The sequence below is a fragment of the Mustelus asterias genome, chromosome 27 (genome assembly GCF_964213995.1).
Source record: "Mustelus asterias chromosome 27, sMusAst1.hap1.1, whole genome shotgun sequence".
Classification (NCBI taxonomy): domain Eukaryota; kingdom Metazoa; phylum Chordata; class Chondrichthyes; order Carcharhiniformes; family Triakidae; genus Mustelus; species Mustelus asterias.
In genome coordinates, this window is record NC_135827.1 from 35,863,071 (window position 1) to 35,885,431 (window position 22,361).

Below are 22,361 nucleotides of genomic sequence, written 5' to 3' on the forward strand. Positions count from 1 at the left end.
CCCACCGTACTGTAGGATCACACTCTTCATGTGGACCATAAAGTTTAGTCCGAGGAGAATTGGCGCGCAAAGGTGAGGTAACACAAGGAGCCTGTATTGCTCGTAAATTGTGCCCTGTACCTCAAGAGTTACCATACATCGTCCTTGGATCGGTACAGACCGGGACCGTGATGCCATGGAAATTGTCTGTTTGGCAGGGAGAACCCGGAGTCCACACCTTTTAGCAGTTTCAGGGTGTATGAAACTTTCGGTGCTTCCACTGTCAAACAGACAATTCACAGTTCTACCACTAACCTTTACATCCATCATAGAATGTTCCAGTCTGTAGTGCCTGGTCTGATCCAGGGAGATCGACGCCACCGTTGGCCCCTGGGCGTCACTGCATGCTGCCGATGTGGATGCTGAGGACCCCTGCTGGTCGCTCCTAGTCGTCGTGGACCATGATGGCCGCCCCCATGAATCGCACGTGGGCGAGGGCGCCAAGCGCAGCGACTCCTGGTGGTCTTCCTCCTCCTCTGTCAGCCACGATGGCGCCGTCCTGGGATCGCACGTGGTCAGACCTCGTGGGTACTGCGACGCCGAAGGAGATTGTCTCCGTTCTGGAGGGTTACAAGCTGCACTGCCGTTTTTAGGTTTGGACCTGCAGACTTTGCCGTAGTGGCCTTTTTTACCGCACTGGCTGCAGATTGCCGTTCTTGCCGGACACTGTTGCCGTGGATGCTTGGCCCCACCACAAAAATAGCATCGCTGGCCACCTGGAGCTGCCGCCGTCGTCGAATCGATCTGGGAGCGCGGGTTAGCGGGGCGAGGAGGGAGCTGAGCTTGCTCCAACCACGTTGACTGCACGTGGTCCTCGGGGTACAGCGCCAAGCTCTTCGACGCCGCCTCCAACCTCACGGCCATCTCCATTGCTTGGGTCAAGTTGAGTTTCCCCTTTTCCAGCAATTTAAGCCTGATGTACGAGGACCCTACCCCTGCTACGAACGCGTCTCGGGCGAGGTCGTACATATACTGTTCGGCTGATACGTCCTTACAATCGCAACCCCTGGCAAGCTGCAGGAGCTCATTGGCATAGTCCTCCATGGTTTCGCCCGACTGCTGACGTCGTGTAGCGAGGAGGTAACGAGCATGTATCTCGTTGGGTGGCATAGTGTATCTTTTTTTTAGGAGCTCGACGGCACCCAGGTAAGTGGGAGCTGCACGAATGGCTAGGTAAATCGTGTCGCTTACCCTTGCGTAGAGGACCTGGAGTTTATCACTGTCTGTAGTGATAGCTACCGAGGCTGCCAGGTAGTCCTCAAAGCACTTCCACCAATGGTCGAATGTGTTAGCTGCACCGACCGCACGTGGGTCCAGTGTCAGACGATCCGGTTTTAGAATCTGTTCCATACTCTCTGTTTTTTTTTTTCTTCTTGTTGTACAGCTGTGAGTTTTCTGTTTACTCTATTAAATTGATGCGCGACAATAAGCACATGGAACCAAGGCTTCGGTATTGAAGGCTTTAATAGAGTAACAATGGAACTACTAACACGAATACACCAGTTCAGACTGAAGGGGTCCTGCCGGAGCAGGGGGTCTTATACCTCGCCACCGGAGGCGGGACCCCACTGGAATGTGCCATGATAACTCTTATAACAGGTAAACACCCTAACCCAACAACATTGTACAACCCCCACAGTAACAACACCCTAGCCCAACAGTAACATAGTAACAACCCCCAGTGGTGAACCAACGATGGTTCACCACACAAATAAAACATTGCAAAATGACAGATCCAAAAGTTACAAACAGTGCAAAAAAAGAATCATTTTTACAGTACAATACAGTGCTTATTTACAAAACATGACAATCATTACGTTTCATTACTTAAAACTGTGTACATACATCAGAGTTTACTGTGTGCTGTTATTGTTCAGGTTGGCACACAGTTACGCAGGCTGAGGGTATTCTGCAGTTACCCGGCCCTCGGTCTGCCTCGGTTGAGACGCGTTACACGGTGGCCTTTCCCCATTGTGCCTTGGCGGCGGCTGCCCCAAGCTTGAGCGCGTCCCTGAGCACGTAGTCCTGGACCTTGGAATGTGCCAGTCTGCAACACTCGGTCGAGGACAATTCTTTTAGCTGGAAGATCAGCAAGTTTCGGGCGGACCAAAGCGCGTCCTTCACCGAGTTGATGACCCTCCAGCAGCAGTTGATATTTGTTTCGGTGTGCGTCCCCGGGAACAGCCCGGAGAGCACAGAGCCCTGCGTCACCGAGCTGCTCGGGACAAACCGCGACAAATACCACTGCATCTCACTCCAGACCTTCTTTGCAAAGGCACATTCCACAAGGAGGTGTGCGACCGTCTCATCACCCCCCGCAGCCGCTTCGAGGGCAGCGTGCGGTGAGGTTGAGACCTCGAGGGTGCATAAAGGATCTGATGGGGAGTGCCCTTCTCACCACCAGCCAAGCCAGGTCTTGGTGCTTGTTTGTGAGTTCTGGTGATGAGGCATTCTGCCAGATAACATTGGCAGTCTGCTCAGGGAACCATCCGCACGGAAAGTGGCCCTTCGGCCCATCATGTTTGCGCCAGCCGTCAAGCACCTATTTATTCCAATCCCATTTTCCAGCACTTGGGTCCATATGCTATGGTGTTTCAAGTGTTCATCTAAATGCCTCTTCAGTGTTGTGAGGGTTCCTGCCTCTATCACCCTTTCAGGTGGTGAGCTCCAGATTCCCACCACCCTCTCTGGGTGAAAACTGTTTTCCTCGCATCGCCTCACATCTGCTGTCCAGCAGAGGGCAGCAGAACGGCATTGCTGATTGGCTGTCGGAGGTGGAGATTTGCATATTTGGCGTGGTCACCATTTCCTGGAGGACCTGAACAAGCCAGTGGTTTGTGGGGTAGACATTATCAAGGCACGCACGAAACCGGTAGCAGTGTGTCACAACACTGAAGAAGCATTTAGATGAGCACTCGGCCTTTTGGCTAAGATCAAGTGTAGTATGGATAGGATGCTGCACTTGGTTGAGGTCATTAGGTTACATTGAAGCTTTATATGTTTCATATGAAGCAATTTTTAAAAGCGGCATCTCGGCCTTTTGGCTAAGATGCAAATTAGCTCAAGTCTTGGAGGAGGAACCTCCCCCTTCTCCAATCAGCTTGGCTCATGTAGATCAGGCCCAGGACAGGGTGATTTTGGTCGCTCGCCCTGTCTTGTCAGCCTGGATCTGAAATGTCTCAACTTGTTGAGACTCTGAATTGGATTTGATTTGATTGAATTGGAAAAGTATCAAAAAAAAATTTAGATGAGCACTTGAAACACCATAGCATATGGACCCAAGTGGTGGAAAATGGGATTGGAATAAATAGGTACTTGATGGCTGGTACAAATGTGATGGGCCAAAGGGCCACTTTCTGTGCTGTACCTTTTACTTGTGTGAATCTCTTTAAATTCCATTTGCACATGAATTTCCCCCCTCACACTTGTGTCTTTCCAAGGGTTGTCTGAGCCTGCACTCCCTCCCTTTGTAATCATGATGTGGAGATGCCGGCATTGGACTGGGGTAAACACAGTAAGAAGTCTCACAACACCAGGTTAAAGTCCAACAGGTTTATTTGGTAGCACAAGCCACTAGCTTTCGGAGCGCTGCCCTTTCGTCAGGTAGGTGGGAGTTCTGTTCACAAACAGGGCATATAAAGACACAAACTCAATTTACAAAATAATATTTATTTAATAAAATTATTTCCAATGAGACAGGGAAGTTATGTTAGGTTACGGGAACTGTGGTGTACAAAGGTTGTAATGAATCTAGTCAAGAAGAAAAGAAAAGCTTACAAAGGTTCAGGGAGCTAGGTAATGTTAGAGATCTTGAAGAGTATACAGCTAATAGGAAGGATCTTAAGAAGGAAATTAGGAGAGCCAGAAGGGATCATGAGAAGGCCTTGGCAGGCCCCAAGGCATTCTACAAGTATGTGAAGAGCAAGAGGATAAGACATGAAAGAATAGGACCTATCAAGTGTGACGGTGGGAAAGTTTGGATGGAACCAGAAGAAATAGCAGAGGTACTTAATGAATACTTTACTTCAGTATTCACTATGGAAAAGGATCTTGGTGGTTGTAGTGCAGACTTGCAACGGACTGAAAAGCTTGAGCATGTAGATATTAAGAAAGAGAATGTGTTGGAGCTTTTGAAAAGCATCAAGTTAGATAAGTCACCGGGACAGGATGAGATGTACCCCAGGCTACTGTGGGAGGTGAGGGCAGAGAGTGCTGAGCCTCTAGCGATGATCTTTGCATCATCAATGGAGACGGGAGAGGATCTGGAGGATTGGAGGATTGCGGATGTTGTTCCTTTATTCAAGAAAGGGAGTAGAGATAGCCCGGGAAATTATAGACCAGTGAGTCTTACCTCAGTGGTTGGTAAGTTGATGGAGAAGATCCTGAGAGGCAGGATTTATGAACATTTGGAGAGGTATAATATGATTAAGAATAGTCAGCATGGCTTTGTCCAAGGCAGATCTTGCCTTACGAGAATGATTGAATTTTTTGAGGATGTGACTAAACACATTGATGAAGGAAGATCAGAAGATGTAGTACATATGGACTTCAGCAAGGCATTTGATAAGGTGCCCCATGCAAGGCTTATTGAAAAAGTGAGGGGGCATGGGATCCAAGGGGACATTGCTTTGTGGATCCAGAACTGGCTTGCCCACTGAAGGCAAAGAGTGGTTATAGATGGGTCATATTCTGCATGGAGGTCGGTCACCAGTGGAGTGCCCCAGGGATCTGTTCTGGGACCCTTACTCTTTGTGATTTTTATAAATGACCTGGATGAGGAAGTGGAGGGATGGGTTGGTAAGTTTGCTGATGACACAAAGGTTGGAGGTGTTGTGGATAGTGTGGAGGGATGTCAGAAGTTGCAGCGAGACATTGATAGGATGCAAGACTGGGCGGAGAAGTGGCAGATGGAGTTCAACCCAGATAAGTGTGAGGTGGTTCATTTTGGCAGGTCAAATAGGATGGTGGAATATAATATTAATGGTAGGACTCTTGGCAGAGTGGAAGATCAGAAGGATCTTGGGGTCCTTGTTCATAGGACGCTCAAAACAGCTGTGCAGGTTGAGGCTGTGGTTAAGAAGGCGTATGGTGTACTGGCCTTCATCAATCGAGGAATTGAGTTTAGGAGTCATGAGATAATGTTGCAGCTATATAAGACCCTGATCAGACCACACTTGGAGTACTGTGCTCAGTTCTGGTCGCCTCATTACAGGAAGGATGTGGAAGCTATAGAAAGGGTGCAGAGGAGATTTACAAGGATGTTGCCTGGGTTGGGGAGCATGCCTTATGAGGATAGGTTGAGTGAGCTCGGACTTTTCTCCTTGGAGAGACGAAGGATGAGGGGTGAGCTGATAGAGGTGTATAAGATGTTGAGAGGTATTGATCGAGTGGATAGTCAGAGGCTTTTTCCCAGGGCTGAAATGGTTGCCACAAGAGGACACAGGTTTAAGGTGCTGGGGAGTAGGTACAGAGGAGATGTCAGGGGTACGTTTTTCACTCAGAGGGTGGTGGGTGTGTGGAATGGGCTGCCAGCAACGGTGGTGGAGGCGGATTCGATAGGGTCTTTTAAGAGACTTTTAGATAAGTACATGGAACTTAGTAAGATAGAGGGTTATAGGTAAGCCTAGTAATCGCTAAGGTAGGGACATGTTCGGCACAATTTTGTGGGCTGAAGGGCCTGTATTGTGCTGTAGTGTTTCTATGTTTCTATCTGGGAGTGGATTAAATTCGGCGGAGTTCACAAGGGGAAAAGAGAAATGGATGGACATCGCCATCTGTTGGTCATGTAAAGATTGACAGGCAGAGAAACCAGTTGGTAAATAGACAATCAGCATGATACAGCACAAAAGGAGACCATTCGGCCCATTGTCCCTGTGCCAGCTTCTTGGTAGAACATTCCAATCAGCCCCACTCCCCTGCTCTTTGCTCATAGTCAAGTTTTTAAAGTTTATTTACTAGTGTCACAAGTAGGCTTATGTTAACACTGCAATGAAGTTACTGCGAAAATCCCCTAGTCGCCACACTCCGGCGCCTGTTCAGGAACAGTGAGGGAGAATTTAGCATGGCCAATGCACCTAACCAGCACGTCTTTCAGTCTGTGGGAGGAAACCGGAGCACCCAGAGGAAACCCACGCAGACACGGGGAGAACGTGCAGGCTCCACACAGACAGTGACCCAAGTCGGGAATCGAACCCGGGTTCCTGGGGTCAGGAATCGAACCCAAGTCCCTGTGAGGCAGCGGTGCTAACCACTGTGCCAACGTGCCGCCCCATATTCTGATGCAGTATAATGTGGATAAATGTGAGGTTATACACTGTGGTAGCAATAATAGGAAGACAGATTATTATTTGAATGGGTGTAAATTGAGGGAAGTGGATACTCAGCAATTCCTTAGTGTTCTCACGCATTAGTCACTGAAAGTAAGCATGCAGATAGTGTAGGTTAGATGGACTTTAGATTGGTTTCACTGGTCAGCGCAACATCGAGGGCTGAAGGGCCTGTACTGCGCTGTAAAGAATGCAAATGGTACGTTAGTCTTCATAGCGACTGGATTTGAGTACAGGACTAGGCATTTTTTACTGCAATTGTATAGGGTATTGGTGAGGCCACAGTTGGAGTATTGTGTACAGTTTTGGTGTCCTGATCTGAGGAAGGATGTCCTGGGATGGCAGGTCTGTCATATGAGGAGAGATGAAGTCAGTTAGGATTATAGCAAATTACAGCGGATGCTGGAATCTGAAACCAAGAGAGAAAAAGCTGGAAAATCTCAGCAGGTCTGGCAGCATCTGTAAGGAGAGAAAAGAGCTGACGTTTCGAGTCCAGATGACCCTTTGTCAAAGCTTTAGCAAAGCCACCATGCCACCCTTATGGGGGGGGGGAAGACGTGATCAGGATATTGAATTTGATGATTAGCCATGATGAAAATGAATGGCGGAGCAGGCTCGAAGGGCCGAATGGCCTCCTCCTGTTTCTAGTTTCTATGTTTCTATGTTTTCTCAAAGTATTTATTCAATTCTCTTTTGAACATCACCATGAATCTGCTTCCACCATCCTTTCAAGCAGCGCAGTCCAGATCCTAACGAACAATTACCTCACAAAATGTTTGTTCAAGTACCTCCAGGTTCTCTTACATAGAACATAGAACTTTACAGCGCAGTACAGGCCCTTCAGCCCTCGATGTTGCGCCGACCAGTGAAACCAATCTAAAGTCCATCTAACCTACACTATTCCAATATCATCCAATAACCATTTGAATGCTCTTAATGTTGGCGAGTCCACCACTGCTGCAGGCAGGGCATTCCACGCCCTTACTACTCTCTGAGTAAAGAACCTACCTCTAACATCTGTCCTATATCTCTCACCCCTCAATTTAAAGCTATGTCCCCTCGTGTTAGCCATCACCATCCGAGGAAAAAGGCTCTCACTATCCACCCTATCTAATCCTCTGATCATCTTGTATGCCTCTATTAAGTCACCCCTTAACCTTCTTCTCTCTAACGAAAACAACCTCAAGTCCCCCAGCCTTTCCTCATACGATCTTCCCACCATACCAGGCAACATCCTGGTAAATCTCCTCTGCACCCTTTCCAACACTTCCACATCTTTCTTATAATGCGGCGACCAGAACTGTACGCAATACTCCAAGTGCGGCCGCACCAGAGTTTTGTACAGTTGCAGCATGGCCTCATGGCTCCGAAACTCAATCCCTCTACCAATAAAAGCTAACACACCGTACGCCTTCTTAACAACCCTATCAACCTGGGTGCCAACTTTCAGGGATCTATGCACATGGACACCCAGATCCCTCTGTTCATCCACACTACCAAGTATCTTACCATTAGCCCAGTACTCTGTATTCCTGTTACTCCTTCCAAAGTGAATCACCTCGCACTTTTCCACATTAAACTCCGTTTGCCACCTCTCAGCCCAGCTCTGCAGCTTATCTATATCCCTCTGTAACCTGCCACTTCCCTCCACACTGTCTACAACTCCACCGACTTTAGTGTCATCCGCAAATTTACTAATCCATCCTTCTACGCCCTCATCCAGGTCAATAATAAAAACGACAAACAGCAGTGGCCCCAAAACAGATCCTTGCGGTACACCACTATTGATTGATCTTCTCAATCATCTGTCTTGAATCCGTGACCTCTGGTTGTTGCCGCCACTGGAAGTAGCTTTTCCGTATTTATTCAATTGAAACCACCAAACAGCACAACCAAATCGCCTCCTAACCTTGTCTCCTCTCAGCTTCATCAAAGAAAACAATCCCAGCCTGTTTCCTCAAAGTTAAAACTTCCAGTTCCCAGCAACATCCTCATGAATCTCCTTTGAATAAACTCAAACCATCAAATAAACTAAAATAAACTCACTCTGTGCAGAGTCACTTGTTGAACTGGGTACCGAATTGCCAAAGAGGCATAAGAATCACGGAATCACAGGATACTACAGTGCAGAAGAGGCCCTTCGGCCCATCGAGTCTGCACCGACACATGAAAGGCCCTGACCTGCCCACTTAATCCCACTTGCCAGCACTTGGCCCGTAGCCTTGAATGTTATGGCGTGCCAAGTACTCATCCAGGTACTTTTTAAAGGATGTGAGGCATCCCGCCTCCACCACCCTCCCAGCAGCGCATTCCAGACCGTCACCACCCTCTGAGTAAAACAGTTTTTCTTCAAATCCCCCCAAACCCCCCACTCCTCACTTTTAACTTGTGTCCCCTCATAACTGACCCTTTAACTAAGGGGACCAGCTGCTCCCTATCCACCCTGTCCATGCCCCTCATCAACCTGAACACCTCAATCAGGTCGGCCCTCAGTCTTCTCTGCTCCAACGAAAACAACCCAAGCCTATCCAACCTCTCTTCATAACTTAAATGTTCCATCCCAGGCAGCATCCTGGTGAATCTCCTCTGCACCCCCTCCAGTGCAATCCCATCCTTCCTATAATGTGGTGACCAGAACTGCACACAGTACTCCAGCTGTGGCCTCACCATAGTTCTATACAACTCCATCACGACCTCTCTGCTTTTGTAATCTGTACCCCAATTGATAAAACCGAGTGTGCCTTATACCTTTTTCACCAACCTATTCACCTGCCTTTCCGCCTTTGCCTGCCTTTCCGAGTTTTGCGAACTGAAGCGAAACACTCAGTAGCATAAACCGCCACGTTAACTCTCTAGTACGGTTACACTGAAACACACAGAACAGGATGGTTCCACTGCTAATCACCAGGCTTGATCTTAGCTAGGATGGCAGGACAGGCACGACAGTTGCGTTCGCCCCAAGACTGGAAAATCCCACCTGAAGTCAACGGACCCTTGCATGGTCCTGCCCCGCCCGCTACAATTCCCGTGGTGGGTGGAACGGGAAAATTCCACCCATGAACTCTGTTCCTCTCTCCATGGATGCTCCCTGCCATGAATTCATAGTCTCGTTGCCTCCAAGATGTCTCTTTCTTCAACCGGATGGTTAATGCTGCTCCCAGGATCCAAGAACTTAAGTTTTGGGCTTTTTGGGCATGCTTGTTGTCAATAAAGTGAGAGAAATACAATTTACTGGGGAGGTGTAAATCTGTATGATTCACTATTTCTGGAGTGTCAGCTGTAGCTGGGTGGCATGGTGGCACAGTGGTTAGCACAGCACCAGGGACCCGGGTTTGATTCCAGCCTCCGGTCACTGTCTGTGTGGAGTTTGCACATTCTCCCCGTGTCTGCGTGGGTTTCCTCCGGGTGCTTTGGTTCCCCCCCACCCCCCCCCACCCCCCCACAGTTCAAAGTCCTTCGTCGGAAGGAATTTTTCAAATGCAGACAATAAAAATATAACAAAACTTACTCCAAATAATAAATCAAAGAAATAGTTTAATAAAGAAACATCATTACTCCAAACATGGGGCCTCGCCCTGGACCAATACAAGCTTCCCACAATTCCCAACAGGTTCTTATTTATAGTGAGTCAGCTGGTCATCTGACCATCACATCATTTTGTAATTGGTACCTTGGTTTACTGGGTCAGCTGACTCTTACGGCTTGTTACCATCGGTCATATTATGTCCGATACAAAATTGTCACCAGTTACATTCTAACAAAAAGATCATAGAAATCATAGAAACCCTACAGTGCAGAAGGAGGCCATTCGGCCCATCGAGTCTGCACCGACCACAATCCCACCCAGGCCCTACCCCCACATATTTACCCGCTAATCCCTCTAACCTGCGCATCTCAGGGACAATTTTAACCTGGCCAATCAACCTAACCCGCACATCTTTGGGCTATGGGAGGAAACCGGAGCACCCGGGGGAAACCCACGCAAACACGACGAGAATGTGCAAACTCCACACAGACAGTGACCCGAGCCGGGAATCGAACCCAGGACCCTGGAGCTGTGAAGCAGCAGTGCTAACCACTGTGCTACCGTGCCGCCCCACGATGTGAGGGTTAGGTGGGTTGGCTATGCTAAATTGTCATTTAGTGGCCCGAAATGTGTGGGTTATGGGGATTAGCGGGTAAATGTGTGGGGTTACAGGGATGGAACCTAAGTAGGAAGCGTCGTTGGAAAGTCAGTGCAGACCCGATGGGCCAAATGGCCTCCTTCTGCACCGTAGGGATTCTATGATTAACATCACATACTTTTTGTCAGTTCCTCTCAAATTGGAATGTGTAGTTCTTTGAATAGAGGTGGCCCCATTTGATTCCTCTGTGGTATTGCTTGGTTTTGGAGAAGTTTGGCTACTGTGCATAAGAAAACCTAGAAGTTAGTTTACATCTAACTGGGACAACACTGCATTTATAGGAGTGTTCTCCTTTGGTGTTGATTAGGTCAGGGTTTTAGGATTCTTGAAAGGTGTTGTATCAGTTTGTGAAGCTACATCACCATATAGACCCACATGGAGAGTGGACAGATGTTTTTCTATGAATTTTATGAATAGTTATTTAGTGCTCAGGCAACCAAGGGAATTACTGTTTGACATCATCGTCATGCCTTGTGCTTTTATCTTCATTCTCTTTTGGTGTAAACCCTGTATTTACTCTTGATCTCTCTGGAAAAGCAGTTGTTTGGAGGTCACTCGAGCCACTTCTGTTTTCCTCACTACAGTAAGTACTTGGCAAAGCGCACTCAGAACCCATTTTGCCTCCATTACCTCTTCAGTTTTATTCAACTTAAAAGTGTTTGGGGTGTACAATGCTGTCTGTGCCGTGTTGAGCTCTGGTTACACTCCAGGGCTTATTAAGTGAAAAATAAGAAGCTGTCGGAAGTTGAGAGGCATCATTTGGTGTTAAAGAGGACAGCCATGATGGTTTAAAGTTTAATATTAGTTTCACAAGTAAGGCTTACATTAACACTGCAATGAAGTTACTGTGAAATTCGCCACACTCTGGCGCCTGTTCGGGTCAATGCAACTAACCAGCGCATCTTTCGGACTGTGGGAAGAAACCAGAGCACCCGGAGGAAACCCACACAGACATGGGGAGAATATACAAACTCCAAATGGTGACCCAAACCGGGAATTGAACTCAGGCCCCTGGTGCTGTGAGGCGGAGATGCCGGCGTTGGACTGGGGTAAACACAGTAAGAGTTTTAACAACACCAGGTTAAAGTCCAACAGGTTTATTTGGTAGCAAATGCCATTAGCTTTCGGAGCGCTGCCCCTTCGTCAGATGGAGTGGAATTATTTCCACTCCATCTGACGAAGGAGCAGCGCTCCGAAAGCTAATGGCATTTGCTACCAAATAAACCTGTTGGACTTTAACCTGGTGTTGTTAAAACTCTTGCTGTGAGGCAGCAGTGCTAACCACTGAGCCACAGTGCTGCCCCGATAGTGTCGAATGTTTCACATATTGCAGCATTTTCACAGACATCCATCCAGCTGCCTTGGACAGTGGCATTGGTTGTTTTGCAGCGTGATAAATGAATGCTGATTTTTATTCATTCATTTCTACGGGATAGTGCCCATCCGTACCTGCCCTCCATTTCAGAGGGCAGTTGAGAGTCAACCACATTGCTGTGGTTGCCTTAGTTCTCCAAGGCGGCCTTCGCGACACACGACAACGCAGAATCGCTGAGCAAAAACTGATAGCCACGTTCCGCACACATGAGGACGGCCTCAACCGGGATCTTGGGTTCATGTCACACTATCTGTAACCCCCACGACTTGCCTGGGCTTGCAAAATCTCACTAACTGTCCTGGCTGGAGACAATACACATCTCTCTAACCTGTGCTTAACCCTCTCTCCACTCACATTGTCTGTATCGTTAAGACTTGATTACCTGTAAAGGCTCGCATTCCAACCGTTATCTTGTAAATTGAGTTTGTGTCTGTATGTGCCCTGTTTGTGAACACAACTCCTCACTCACCTGAAGAAGGAGCGAGACTCCGAAAGCTTGTGCTGCCAAATAAACCTGTTGGACTTTAGCCTGGTGTTGTGAAACTTCTTACTGTGCTTACCCCAGGCAAACGCTGGCATCTCCACATCATGGCAAAAGATGGTGCCATATTTGCCTATAAGAATCTACATCTTATAAGAGCCTCCCAGCCTGATTCCAAAACTCCAGGTCCACCTGTAAAGAATTTGGACATACTGGTACAGGTACCGCAAGTGCCAGTTTCGTGACCGACTGAACATTCATATCTTTGAGGGAATCCTGCAATAATCCTGATATCCAACTTCAGCTACTTAAACCCATCTGAACTCCAATTCATGAGTGCAAAAAGACTCCTTTTTCCATTGGGCCCTCATCAACTGTTCTCCTTCCATCGGCCCAAAACGTAAACCGTGAATTATTCTATTATTCTGCTTATTTACAATTTGGAGAAGAATAATGTTTTCTTTGACTGTATCCTGATTGTGTACTTGGGAGTGATTGACGTAGCGTTTAGCATTTCAGGTTGAATGTGTAAATAAATAACCCCTTTATTTAAACCCACAAAAGCTTGTTGCTGTTACTTTTAAATTGACCACACATGTCGGAGGCTAAAAATCACATACATCTTCCTTTCCAAAACCACACTGATTACAGAGTAAGAAAAAGGTTACAAGGTTTTCAATTTAGCTCTCCCCCCTTGTCCATAGATGTCCACAGTCCACAGTCCAAAGATGTGCGGGTTAGGTTGATTGGCCATGCTAAAATTGCCCCTTAGTGTCCTGAGATGCATAGGTTAGAGGGATTAGTGGGTAAAATATGTAGGGATATGGGGGTAGGACCTGGGTGGGATTGTGGTCGGTGCAGACTCGATGGGCCGAATGGCCTCTTTCTGTACTGTAGGGTTTCTATGATTTCTATGATTTCTATGATAAAGGACAAGAGTGGCACCGTGGCACAATGGTCAGCACTGCTGCCTCACCGTCATGATGTGGAGATGCCGGCGTTGGACTGGGGTAAACACAGTAAGAAGTTTAACAACACCAGGTTAAAGTCCAACAGGTTTATTTGGTAGCAAAAGCCACACAAGCTTTCGAGGCTCTGAGCCCCTTCTTCAGGTGAGTGTGAAGAAGGGGCTCAGAGCCTCGAAAGCTTGTGTGGCTTTTGCTACCAAATAAACCTGTTGGACTTTAACCTGGTGTTGTTAAACTTCTTACTGTGCCTCACCGTGCCAGGGACCCTGGTTCAATTCCCGGCTTGGGTGCTGTCCGCACTTTAACACTAATGTTTAGCAAACCTTTTGAAAAGAGTGAGTGGAGCTCTTCAGATGTATCATTACAAAAATTACGTAAAGTTGACTATATGGAATCAAGCAGCACGGTGGCACAGTGGTTAGCACTGCTGCCTCACCGTGCCAGGGACCCTGGTTCAATTCCAGCCGCGGGTGACTGCCTGTGTGGAGTTTGCACATTCTCCCCGTGTCTGCGTGGGTTTCCTCCGGGTGCTCCGGTTTCCTCCTACAGTCCAAAGATGTGCGGGTTAGGTTGATTGGCCATGCTAGATTGCCCCTTAGTGTCAGGGGGACTAGCAAGGGTAAATGCATGGGGTTATAGGGATAGGGCCTGGGTGGGATTGTGGTCGGTGCAGACTCGATGGGCCGAATGGCATCCTTCTACGCTGTAGGATTCTATGATACTGCCGTTGAAAGTAAGTCCTTTCCAGTTTATAAATGTGCTGAAGGTTTTTTCAGATGGTTTGTTTTATCTGTATAATTGCTGGAGATCCTTTCTGAGATATTCCAGCATTGTGAAAATAATTTATTGCAGCGAATGTTGTGAAGCTAAGTGGCTATTATTCTCCGATTCCGAAATAATGGAATTGTGCACTGTGACAGCGAGGGGAAGGAATTGGAGGACATACATGTATTTTGTACCTGGAATTATATTTTGTCGCACTGCTGATAATAGCTGAGCGAGTGCAAAATGTCTCTCGGGCCCATCTTGATAAAAAGCCTTTGCTTTGTTCTTTTTAAAATGGCAATGTCAGAAGTTGAAGATGTTTTCAATGAGTTTGCTGATGCTTGTTGGGGTGGAACAGTGATAATGACTGTGCTGTACTTGCAGCCTGTACTTTAGGATACGATTTGCGATTCAGGAGGCACTGTCATTGTATTTCTCAAAAGCTGCAAGACAGAGCCTTAAAAACATTTTGGGATGAGCTAACTTAATTAATGGAGGGGGGGATCTCATACAGACTTATAAAATTCTAACAGGACTAGACAGGGTAGATGCAGGGAGGATGTTCCTGATGGTGGGGGAGAACAGTCATGATGTGGAGATGCCGGCGTTGGACACAGTAAGAGTTTTAACAACACCACGTTAATGTCCAACAGGTTTATTTGGTAGCAAATGCCATTAGCTTTCACAGCGCTGCTCCTCTGACAAAGGAGCAGCGATCCGAAAGCTAATGGCATTTGCTACCAAATAAACCTGTTGGACTTTAACCTGGTGTTGTTAAAACTCTTACTGGGAGAACAGAACCAGGGGTCACAATCTGAGGATTCAGGGTAGACCATTTAGGACGGAGGTGAGGAGACATTTCTTCACCCAAAGAGTGGTGAGCCCGTGGAATTCATTACCACAGGAAGTAGTTGATGCCAAAAAGTTGAATGTATTCAAGAGGCGGCTGGATATAGCACTTGGGGTGAACAGGATCAAAGGTCAGGGGGAGAAAGCAGGATTACGCTATTGAGTTGGATGATCAGTCAAGACCGTGATGAATGGCGGAGCAGGCTCGAAGATCCAAATGGCCTCCTCCTGCTCCTATCTTCTATGTTTCTATGGCACTTGGTGCAATGTTCCTCGTTGACTTGTCTGTTGCTCCAATGCTAATTGATGTCAACTTCACACTTCCATTTCCGGTTGGCCTTGAATATATTGATGGTAATTTTAAACTTCCAGGCACTGTGGACCATCCCCCTCCCCCCACCGCCCAACGCCCCCCACTCCCACACCCCCATCCCCCCACTGCTCCCACAGCTATCTTTCTTTCCTACCAGAAGTAAAGATATTGGATAAGTAGCTATTAGCCCTATTAAGCAATGTTTTCTCCCAACTCCAAGAAGCTCCTTTTTTTGTGTGTGTTGACCCCACCGATTCACTGTTTTTGAACATCGACACTGCCATCACTTGATTCACTGCCTGGTCCTTCATCCACCCACTGGCATGTTTACCCACAGCCTGGTTGATTTGATTTGATTTATTATTGTCACATGTATTAACATACAGTGAAAAGTATTGTTTCTCGCGCACTATACAGACAGAGCATACCGTTCATAGAGAAGGAAATGAGAGACTGCAGAATGTAGTGTTACAGTCATAGCTAGGGTGTAGAGAAAGATCAACTTAATGTGGGGTAGGTCCATTCAAAAGTCTGATGGCAGCAAGGAAGAAGCTGTTCTTGAGTCGGTTGGTGTGTGACTTCAGACCTCTTTATCTTTTTCCCAACAGAAGAAGGTGGAAGAGAGTATGTCCGGGTTGCATGGGGTCCTTAGTTATGCTGGCTACTTTTCCGGGGCAGTGGGAAGTGTAGACAGGGTGAATGGCTGGTTTGGTGATGGATTGGGCTACATTCACGACCTTTTGTAGTTCCTCGCAGTCTTGGGCAGAGCAGGAGCCAGACCAAGCTGTGATACAACCAGAAAGAATGCCTTCTATGGTGCACCTGTAAACGTTGGTGAGAATCGTAGCTGACATGCCAAATTTCCTTAATCTTCTGAGAAAGTAGAGGTGTTGGTGAGCTTTCTTAACTATAGTGTCAGCATGGGGGGAACCAGGACAGGTTGTTGGTGATCTGGACACCGAAGAACTTGAAGCTCTCGACCCTTTCCACGACGTGCCCGTTGATGTAGACAGGGGCATGTTCTCCTTTACGCTCCCTGAAGTCGATGACAATCTCCTTCGTTTTGTTGACATTGAGGGAGAGATTATTGTTGCCGCACCAGTTCACCAGATTCTCTATCTCTATCTACTCTCTATCTCATTTCCAGTCTGTACTCCTGTGATGGTTGTAGAGTCTCACCTTGGCTGGGGCCCTTCAGAAATTGTGTGAAATACCTGTTTCTACTGAGCATCTCCACTTCAATGTCAAAATCTTTATTTGCAGGAATTTATTTGGCCATTGCACCTGTTCCATTTAGAGGATTCCTGTGGTTGCTATCTACAGTTAGACTCATTACGAAGGATCCAGCCCCCTGATTAGATAAGCTTATGAAACACCCTTGGACCTGTCTGACAGAACGTCTCCTTTATCATTCACAGAGGTGTCTGTAAACATTGAATGAAGTTGCTTTGCAATTCGGCAAAGTCCTTTAGCATCTTAAGGGTCCGTTGCTCCTTCTGACGGTTGCAAAGTTCCATTAAGGGATTAACAAGAGGGCAACAATAATGAAGAGTCCGTGTGCCACTGAATGGACATGTGGTTTTGAGTTTTATAAGGCTAATTAAGCCAGCCTTTCTGTCAACATGCTGTTATTTTGGAACTGCTCAACACTGATTGATTTCTTTTAAAACCGTAAGTATTTGTCACTGCTGAAGAGAACGTACTAGACACAGAGGTATTGTGCTTTGCATTTCCTTCTACACTGTCCAAGTACAAAACAGTGAAGGAATTACTTGTGTCTTGTTTGCTCACTGCATAGTAACCCTCCTGTTGATCTCAACGTTTATGATCAAAATCTGTCTAAGATAGTTTCAGATCAGGAACAATTTAAGAAGGGAGCTAGACAGAGGGTGGCACGGTGGCACAGTGGTTAGCACTGCTGCCTCACAGCGCCAGGGACCTGGGTTCAATTCCCGGCTTGGGTCACTGTCTGTGTGGAGTTTGCACATTCTCCCCGTGTCTGTGTGGGTTTCCTCTGGATGCTCTGGTTTCCTCCCACAGTTCAAAGACGTGCTGGTTAGGGTGCATTGGCCATGCTAAATTCTCCCTCAGTGTACCCAAACAGGTGCTGGAGTGTGGTGACATGGGGATTTTCACAGTAACTTCATTGCAATGTTAATGTAAGGCTACTTGTGACTAACAAATAAATAAACTTTTTTTAAATAGTGGCTGTGATCCCAACAAACAAGGTACTAGCTAAAGTAGTCTAAACTCTTACTTTCTCTAGCTCAGCTGTGCTTAAAAGATTCAAGGCCAAATAATGTCAATCTTCCATCTTGGATTTCTCCCAGTGACCGATTGGAAAAGCAAACTTGCGTTGTTTATCTCCACTCGAGATTTTCCAGCATTTTGTTTTTGTTTCTCACAGATTTTCTCCAAAGGAGTATGGACACAGATGCCAGAATCTTACCGCCTTGCCCACCCGAGGCTCGTAAAATCCCACCCAAGACCAACAGACAATGCTGTTCTGCGAGCCTCGCACACCCCGTGTGAGGTAAAATATATATAAAATATATATATATATATATCCAGCCGCCTCTTGAATACATTCAATGTTTTGGCATCAACTACTTCCTGTGGTAATGAATTCCACAGGCTCACCACTCTTTGGGTGAAGAAATGTCTCCTCACCTCCGTCCTAAATGGTCTACCCAAATCCTCAGACTGTGACCCCTGGTTCTGGACTCCCCCCACCATCGGGAATATCCTCTTAAATTGCCTCCTAGTGTGCAAAGATGTGTGGGCTAGGGAAATTAGTGGGGGTAAATCTTTGCAAGTGAAACCTCCACTCCCTGTTTCTGGAGGGACTGGAGGAACAGCATCTCATCTTCCGGCTAGACACTTTACAGCCTTCCCGTCTCAACATCGAATTCAACAACTTCTGATGATTTGCTCTACCCCACGTCCCCGTCCCCCCTTTGTTTTCATTCTATCTTATCTAATTTTTTTTACAATTCTCTACCTTTTATTTCTTTATTGTCTTTCTTCAGTGACGTTACGGGGATAGGGCCTGGGTAAGATGCTCTGTTGGAGAGTTGGTGCAGACTCGATGGGCCGAGGTAAAATTCCAGCCAAAGTGTCCAGGGCACTGGGTGTTAGTTGGGGAGGAGGCAGACATATGTAATGTTCCACTCTGTAAATAAATCTGGTATGAAATAAAAGATTTGCATCTGACTTTCTACTTCACCATCTGGCTTCAGAATGAATTAACACTCTGGTCTCTGGAATGGACACAAAGCTACAGCCTTTGGAGGCTAAGGTGCTAACTTCTGAGCCACAGTGAACACAGTTCTCATGGAGAATGACAGCAGTTTACTTGATCATATCTAGCAACAAGCCCATGACTTTCTCCATTAAACATTTATACAGTCTACTAACCAAAGTTGGTTGATACAAATAATCTGATAAACTAATTACTTTTAGCATTAAAATCCGATGTTTCCTGTTAGTTACATTGCTTAATTAAATTACTCAATTATTTCACTCTTATCATTGCAAATTTTCAGTAATCTGCAATAGCTTCACAAGATGAAGTTCTTTCGCCATAAGTTATAACCGCAAAAGGTTCTTTGAATTTGCAGATTTTATCTTATGCCGTGATATCAGTTAAGAACAAGTAATCCTGTAATTGAATATTCGAAGCCTTTAGGCTTTGCTGAAAGTAAACTGATGTGATGTTTGCAGCAATCACTAGTGGATTTGTGTTCAGCAGCAGCAAGGCATCTCACAGACAATCAAGAAACTTGTTAATTGAAGCTGGCAGACTGTCAGTCACAGCCAAAGGCAGCTTGATCTTTGAAAGTGAAACTTCCACTCCCTGTTTCTGGAGGGACTGGAGGAACAGCATCTCATCTTCCGGCTCGGCACTTTACAACCTTCCCGTCTCAACATCGAATTCAACAACTTCAGATGATTAACTCTACTCCACCTCCACCCCTTTGTTTCCATTCTATTTTGTTTAAAGTTTTACTGTTCTCTACCTTTTATTTCTTTATTGTCTTTCTTCAGTTTTCTTCCCCCCCCCCACTCTTTCCCCCGACTTTATCCCCTTTCCCTCACCTTTTCTCCCCCTTTGCTTCCCCTTTTCTAAGTTTTACATCTGTCCCATCCATTCCTCCCCCCCCCCCCCTCCCCCCGCACCACCACCCAACATCTTCATTTCAGCTTCTCTGCCATTTGGCCATTCACACCCTTTATTCTCTCTGTGGGCTGCCATTAGCAGTCTTTTCCCCTGGTTTCTGTAGCTATGACTCATCTTTCATTCCCTCCCCCTGCAGTATAAATATCTCCCACTTCCTATGCCTTTTAGCTCTGACAAAGGGTCAGCTGGACTCGAAACATCAGCTCTTTACTCTCCTTACAGATGCTGCCAGACCTGCTGAGATTTTCCAGCATTTTCTCTTTTGGTTTTAGATTCCAGCATCTGCAGTAATTTGCTTTTACCCCGTTTCTGTGCCTTCAGATGTGCAGATGTTGATGAGACACCACCATCCACACTTGCTCAGTTGGTTAGGTGAGCTGCCCAGTGAGACAGACAGAGCAGTTGGATCCCAGGCATGTTATCAAAGTAACGGATCAGAGCTCAATGGTGGTTGATCTTAGTGTCCCTGAGCTTAGGGAATGTGTGGAGAATGTTAATTCTAGGTGCTGCCTTTCATATCCAATGTCAAACAAACACTGTGTCCAGGTGAATGCAAAAAGTCCCATGGCACTATGTGAAAAAAGGAGTTCACCTGTTGTTCCAACAATACTCCCGCAACTCAGTGGCAGAGTTAGCGACCTCACACCGCCAGGGACCTGGGTTCAATTCCAGCCTTGAGTGACTGTCAATGTGGAGTTTGCACATTCTCCCCGTGTCTGTGTGCGTTCCCTCCAGGTGCTCCAGTTTCTTCCCACAGTCCAAAGGTGTGTAGGTTAGGTTGATTGGCCATGCTAAACATAAAAGATAGGAGCAGAAGGAGGCCATTTGGTCCTTCGAGCCTGCTCCGCCATTCATTACGATCATGGCTGATCATCCAACTCAACAGCCTAATCCTGCTTTCTCCTCGTAACCTTTGATCCCATTCGCCCCAAGTGCTATATCCAGCCGCCTCTCGAATACATTCAATGTTTTGGAATCAACTACTTCCTGTGGTAATGAATTCCACAGGCTCACCACTCTTTGGGTGAAGAAATGTCTCATCTCTGTCCTGAATGGTCTAACCCTGAATCTTCAGACTGTGACCCCTGGTTCTGGACTCCCCCACCATCGGGAACATCCTCTTAAATTACCTCCTAGTGTGCAAAGATGTGCAGGGTAGGGAAATTAGCGGGATAAATACATGACATTACGGGGATAGGGCCTGGGTAAGATGCTCAGTTGGAGAGTTGGTGCAGACTCGATGGGCTGAATGGCCTCCTTCTACACGGTAGGGGTTCTAACTGACACAACCATAAAATGAACTAACTGGTGGTTGTTCGTCTCCTTTTCTTATTTTGTGAGATTTAGCTGCAGGCAAACTGGTTGGCACATTTGCCTGCATAATAGTGACAAGCTTTCAAAAAAGTAATCATGGCTATGAAACATTTGGGACTTTCTTTTTAAACACCTTTGAACAGTATCGCGGTAAGTTTAGACTCTGCTGTTGAAATAAAAATGCCGTGAACAACAGAAATGTACTTAGTTCCTAATATTTATTGAGTTAACTAGTTATACACAAAAAATTAAATTTCAGTCGTAACAATTGCACTAAAGATGGAAGGATTGGTTCCATATATGGAGATAACAGAAAAATCTGACATCAACAGTTCAAATGAGTCTTCCACTGGTCTAACTTTCCAACATCTGCGATGAGAGCTGAGAATTGCAAAGACTCTGTTCGCAAACAAGTTACAATACAAATAAAAGCTTGCATTCTCTATTATCCAGCGTTAATCCCTGAAAGAACAGGATTTAATACCAGTGGGAGTCATCTAGCAGAGAGTCATTAATACATACAAATCTGGACTGCAGTTCCACAAAAAACCTTAAAATTATTCTATGCAAATCTTAGCTTACAAACGTGCATTTGTGTGTGATCTTTTTATCCTCTGTTTTAATGGAAATGTAAATCATATTTTAAATGGATCAACTGCTCGAGTGAAATAGCACCAAGTGCTCAGACTGCAAAATTTCACAATCAAATAGCAGCGGACCTGTGGAATAAATTGCCTCTGAACTAGACAATGTAAATTGATTCAATGTACAAGTAAATGCATTTTTGTAAACAGTAAAAATTGAGGATAGGGCAAGAATAATGGCAGATGAGGTGAGAATATCTAAAAACAAGACAGGATTATAAGGTTTACCAGTCTTTTCTTTGATACACTGATGTATTATCTTTAAAATTATAAAACAGATCATCACAAATTAAGATTAATTTTATTTTTTAAATTGAGAAACCCAGTTTAGGCACTGTGGTGTTCAGGATATTATAAAGATTGGAAAACACACAACACAGATTGGGCAAATCGAAAAGAAACACTAGCTAAGATTAGAACTGAAAATATTGTAGATAATTGGCTGGATGGGATGATAATCAAGGGAAAACATTCCAAATTTTAGAGGTCATGAATAAATGAGAAAAGGGATTGTAACAATGAACCCTGGTCAGAGCACAGAGTGATGCAGTGAGCAGGACTTTGCAAGATGTTGATCTTACAGCTTAGAAAGAATAAATCTGCAAAGTTATAGGAGCATTGTCCGTAGCAATATTGATGAAATTAAGTCAGAATGCATTAAACATTAACGAGCTTGAGGCTGAATCTCTTCGACCGCAATTAATCCACGTTGCAAAACGTCCATAAACGTAACCAGTCTCTTTTGTTAGTCCCCAAGAGGCATTGTCTTCAGATAGGTAATCTCTCTGAGCCATAGCTGGTAACGAACGTTACATCCTCACTTTATGTACTTCATGCAGATCGTCAGAATTTGCAATCCATTTAGTTCCCGGAGTTCAGCCCTGTGCCTGCACACAGCAAGATAAATGTTCGGCAGAAGGAAA

The 22,361-nt window shown here is 45.9% G+C and overlaps 1 protein-coding gene across 1 annotated transcript in view; it reads right to left on the reverse strand.

The window, feature by feature from the left end:
• Positions 1-20,994: 20,994 nt before the first annotated feature.
• The window catches only part of ttc12 (tetratricopeptide repeat domain 12), a 47,083-nt gene continuing 45,716 nt past the window's right edge, over positions 20,995-22,361 (reverse strand). Inside the window, exon 21 of the mRNA XM_078199022.1 lies at positions 20,995-22,325. Coding sequence (XP_078055148.1) covers positions 22,256-22,325 — 70 coding nt within the window. The 3' untranslated portion in view covers positions 20,995-22,255. The remainder of the gene's footprint in view (positions 22,326-22,361) is intronic.